The sequence below is a fragment of the Wolffia australiana genome, chromosome 8 (assembly GCF_029677425.1).
Source record: "Wolffia australiana isolate 7733 chromosome 8, ASM2967742v1".
Lineage (NCBI taxonomy): Eukaryota > Viridiplantae > Streptophyta > Magnoliopsida > Alismatales > Araceae > Wolffia > Wolffia australiana.
Window position 1 is genome coordinate 1,678,053 of NC_135842.1, and position 5,163 is coordinate 1,683,215.

At 36.6% G+C, this 5,163-nt stretch overlaps 1 protein-coding gene across 2 annotated transcripts; it reads right to left on the reverse strand.

The window, feature by feature from the left end:
• Positions 1-279: 279 nt before the first annotated feature.
• On the reverse strand, positions 280-2,903 carry LOC144706734 (THO complex subunit 4A-like). 2 transcript variants are annotated; one of them, XM_078579743.1, is made up of 5 exons: positions 2,620-2,903; positions 2,005-2,163; positions 881-949; positions 639-790; positions 280-551 (listed from the first exon to the last, which is right to left on the reverse strand). In XM_078579743.1, exons 1-5 carry the CDS (start codon positions 2,791-2,793, stop codon positions 389-391), a joined length of 717 nt encoding a protein of 238 aa, XP_078435869.1. In that variant the 5' UTR covers positions 2,794-2,903; the 3' UTR covers positions 280-388. The 2 variants fall into 2 exon arrangements, with proteins under 2 accessions (XP_078435869.1, XP_078435868.1); XM_078579742.1 differs by having other exon boundaries at positions 280-554.
• Between the last annotated feature and the right edge of the window lie 2,260 nt (positions 2,904-5,163).

The window sequence follows — 5,163 nt, forward strand, 5'->3', positions numbered from 1 at the left end:
CCATGCGAGCATCCCTATTCCTACCTAGGTTCACAAATGGATGACAGAAAACAGTTTGAGACAGATGAGACATAACTGAGCATGGCTTCTAGTTTCATCCTGTTTCCGTCTAGGGTTGAATGGAAAGGAAGGCGGGACAATTAAAATAGACAAATTGAAAAATAAAAAGATGCAAGATCTCATGAGATTTACAAGCATAAAATTAATTGATAAAGGAAACAAGAAACAAATTTACCGTACAAATATGGAGAAAACGCCAGCTTGCACTAGGGAAAATAGTGGGTCAGAATTTCTGTGGCGTTTCAGATTAAAAAATAAGCAAGAAAAGTGGCTACAGTTAAACTTAAACGTCTGAAATTGGTATTACAAACCCACATTTCACATGCCTTCAGTTGATCTGCATCGATTCGGAATGATATTTCTCCAACTCGGCATCAAGATCTGCTGATGATAATGGATCGCTGCGTTCATTTCCAGATTTTCTGCGACCTCTGCCGCGTCTTCGGCGTGATCCGCGAGATGCACCCGTGGCGCCGTCTCTTGCTGGCTCCCTGCTGCATAATAATGTTATTAAATATACGAAAGTGCACATGAACTATATAAAAAAAGATAGATCTCTCCTTGAAGAATGAATGAACCTTTTAGGAGGAGGGTTTGATGGGAGAGAGGTCCCAATGTTTGTTCCCACAATCTCTATTTTCATGGGTTTTCCATCTAATTGCACGTTGTTGTATCTTTCAACAGCAGTGGCAGCATCAGCTCGTCTGGCAAATACAACCTCGGCAGTTCCCTGGAGTTCAATAATTTCTGAATAGTTAGATTCAATAATTTAAAAGAAAATGAAAGTAAATTTGATGCTCGTTACTTAGTTCAGCAGTACCTTTGATCTACCGCTTCGATCATAGTGGACAGAGAATCGCTTCAGATCTCCTACCTCAGAGAACAGATCCTGAAGGGATGAAAAAATTAGAAGCGAAGTTTCTCATTGATTTCTTTTGTTTTGAGACTTGAAAACGAAAAAGATTGATGAAGAATGAAAGCTCATGAAAGATGATAAAATTTATTAACGCAAAAAATGAAAGCTTATCACTTCAGTTTCATTAACACAGAATTTTTTCGAAAGATTTAATTAACACAGATAATAAAACGGAGATCAATAATGTTGAAAACTATTTTATCAAAACAATCTATGCAAAAACATGTTTTAGTGACGTTTTGACACCAAAAAAACCTCGACTTCTCCATGTAAATCATGACCTTCATTTCAGTATTCGGCGTCCTCTAGAAATAATAAATCGTATCGCCAAAAGTTGATGGAAATCAAATAAATGCTTATCAAACCAATTTAAAACAGATCATTAAACAGTTGTCCATTATGATGAAATATTTCATGAATAACGCCTTTTCTAGTATTCTCGAAACAAAGCAAGAAACATGTTCTATAAACGTTTCACTACATCAGCAGACACCCTAAAAATTAATAACAACATCTTCATGAACATTGTCACCTTGCTTCAATCATTAGGTATCCTCATGAAATAGTAAATCATAGTTTCTACCCCATAATATGTCAAGATAAAGCTCAGAAATATAAATCAGGCCTCAGATGGAATAAATACGGCAGGGAAAGCAAATTAACTTTATCCAGATAATCTAATCAAACCTGTCCGAACAAGCGGGAGACAAAAACGAGAAGATAAATATTTAAACTTGAAACAAAAAAATCGTACACTTAGAAAAAAGAACCTATGCGCGTCAATGATGTTTTGCACTATGGGTGTATCAGCTTATAACGACAAATGCCAGAAGAAAACCATTTAGTTGAATGTCCCTAGCACCACAGATTCAGACATCACCAGTCGTAGAATATGAATTGAAGCCAAAAGGTCAGAGACGTAATCGCATACGAGAATAACGCCAAGTAAAAAAAAGAGGAAATTTGAAAGCACAACCAATCTAAAATTCAGGGTTTGAATCTAGGATTGAATCACGAGAGGAAGAAACCTTGATGTCATCGTTCGATACGCCATAATCAAGGTTTGAGACGTAAATCTTTGTCCCAGTTTCTATGGAAGCAGCCTTCTTGCCCCCCTGTTCTGGCAATACTTCTCCCGGCTCCTGATACATGTCGTGCTGCCATTGCGTGTCGGGAGCTTTGGGAGCCTGAATAAAGAAACCAGACCAAAAGATAATCACTTAAAAGTTTCGAATCAGAGCCGGATTAAGAGGAATTTAATATTTCATCAGAAATGTCAAAAAGGGTTTAGTTTTGTGCCAAACAATTGAACTGCCGTTTAAGAAGCTGAAATTGTTGGAAAAAATTTAAATTGCCGATCGTTATGCGACTGTACGATCATTACGTTACTGTGAAAAAAACTATCATGCCTAAGCTTCTCGACTAGGTATAAGGGCTCAACCGGTCATTAAGATAACAAATATTGAATTACTGGTTTTCCAATTTTCAACAGATGACAGTAATTCATCATCTCGTAACAAAAAGCAAGAAGGCCTTGTTACTGTAACAGAATAAGATTCAAGAAACCAGAGCAAAAAACGAGCAGAAACCGGCGAACAAAATATGAACAAAAATCCCTGAATCGCCATCTCGAAAGATCTCACCTTTCCCGTGGTATAAGGAGCTGCTCGCCGGCTAGATCGGGTGGACGCCCGGCGAGCAGGACCCGCGGCGGATCCGCGGCGGCCCTGATCGCGCGAATTCCCGCCTTCGGATTTCTTCTGCTGCTTGTTCTTCTTGATCAAATCTTCAAGAGAAGTGTCCAATGCACTCGTCATAGCAACAGATTTGCAGCGGGAATCGCAACTGAAGAGCAATCGCCTTCTAGGGTTTGCTCGTCCGCTCGGAAGAGTTGGAAAACTCGAAGAAAGATCTGCCAAGGACTGTCTGCAATTATGAACTGTTTTGGCTCAGCTATTTATAGTGACGACCGGTGAATGACTAGTTAAAGTTAATTCTCATTTACTTCAATTTTAAATATTTACAGAGTTCATTTGGGTCACATTTAACATTTTTTTTTTTTGAAAAACTAAGCAGGTTTTGATGATATTGTAAAATCAATTATCTATCTTTTTCACTGCTAGAAAAAAATGAAGTTTCTGCTGCGAGGGTAGAACAATTTAATAATATTAGAAAATGAGGTAAGACACCGTGTTGATCGACAACAGGTGCTTTACCATAAACCGATTCACTTATCTTTTCGGTCAGGTCGAGACGCTGTTTCCGAACTCATGTCACACCGTTTTGAGGGAAAGGGGTGAATGGGTTCTTATTGTGTCATCAATTATAAAAAGGATTAAAGGGCTGAAAGGGGAATTGAGGTCTTCAGTACGGAAAAGTGGGTTATTATTATTATTCTCAAGAAAACTAAACTGGTATTATTAGTGAATTCCCAAGTGCAACATTTCGTGAATGTTGTATTTGATATTGTTAAGGTGAAAATGAATTTTTATTATTTAACATTAATGTTTGTTTCATCTATATACATGTTGTTTCAACAATTTGAAGGTCCAATGAAGAGGCAACTATTTTGTAACCAAAAGTTATTATTTAACATTATTATTAATTTCTTCTATTTACATTTATTTTATTCAATTTTCAAGGTGCAATGAGGAGGCATATATTGTTGAACCAATTGTTATTATTAATTTCATCTATTTACATTTATTTTCTCCAATTTTCAAGGTGCAATGAGGATGCAAATATTGTTTAACCAAGTGTTATTACTAATTTCATCTATTTACACATAGTTCTCCCAATTTTCAAGTTGCAATGAGGGCTGAAAGAGTAATTGAAGTCTTTATTCAGGTCGACATATTTTAAGAACGACAGGTAATTATTATTTTCATAGGAAAACCTAGCTGGCATTTTTAGTATAGTAAATCACTAAGTGTGACCCTTCCTTGTTGTATTATAACATTCAAAACAATGACACAAATATAATATTATTTCTATACAATCAAATTGATAAAATACTATTAATTTCATCTATTTACTTGTCATTTTGCCAATTATCAATATACAATGAGGAGGCAGCTATTGTTGAGCAAAAAATATAATATATTAATTTTGTCTGTCTAAAAATAATATTGTATTTCTTTCATTCTTCTGAAAGAACCAGTCTTTTTTTTCAAATGATACTTATGAAGGAAATCAAAATATAAAGATAAGATTACATTATCTTGTTACTCTCATATGATGACTACGGCTAATCTAATGGCCATTAGTGTGGAGACATTAATGACAGATGGTGGGTGCTATTTGGGAAAAATTTTCATTGAATTGATTCGTATAAATTATGAAGAGATCGTAATATGATGATCATTAGTCTTTAAGCATGAGTTCTAAACATCCATATTCAAAGGATATGCGAGAAGGACATCAAAGTATCCGGATAGAATATCGCTATCTAGCCTCCCTCATATGATGAGTATGTCCAGTCGCGTAGCCATTATTGTGGAGACACTAAGGATATATAGTGGATGCTCTTTAGTGGAAAGAGTTCACTGAAGTGATCCGTATGAATACCTGAATGATATTATACTAAACTGTCAATCAGGTCGATTCACGTCACGGTTGTGTAAGTGGTTCTTAGACATGAGACACCAAAGATGTCTTGTGGGCGGACGGTTGTACGTTGACTATGGCCAACGAGTCTCTAATCATGGGATTCTAAATGGTCTTAGTTCGGTTACATCAATAAGTTCACGAAGACGATTGTGTGGTCAAGATGGGATCGCCCACCCTCAATGGTGACAGGCCAAGGAAGACGATGCAATGAAGTCCTTGGCCAAGGCAGTGAAATATCAAGAGAAGAGTTCTCCGATGATTTCCAAATGCATTAGCAATAACTCGGATGACTGATTAGGGTTTGACAGTTGACCATATCCTAAGTTGTCCTAGGAGTGTCAATTGGACGAGGCACTATACATAAAAGGTAACCGATGACGAACAGGTTTCATGAGTGAGTCGATATACACTCCTTTGTATCTTCTAGAACACGGGGTGTAGCTTGGCACCCCACGTGTTGAAGACTCAACCTATCAATTGGGTTAAATCGATCTAACGTTAATTAATTTATATGATCATATAGTTAATTAATTTGAAAGGCCAATAAAGGTTATTGGGCCACTAGAGTCTTTAACTAG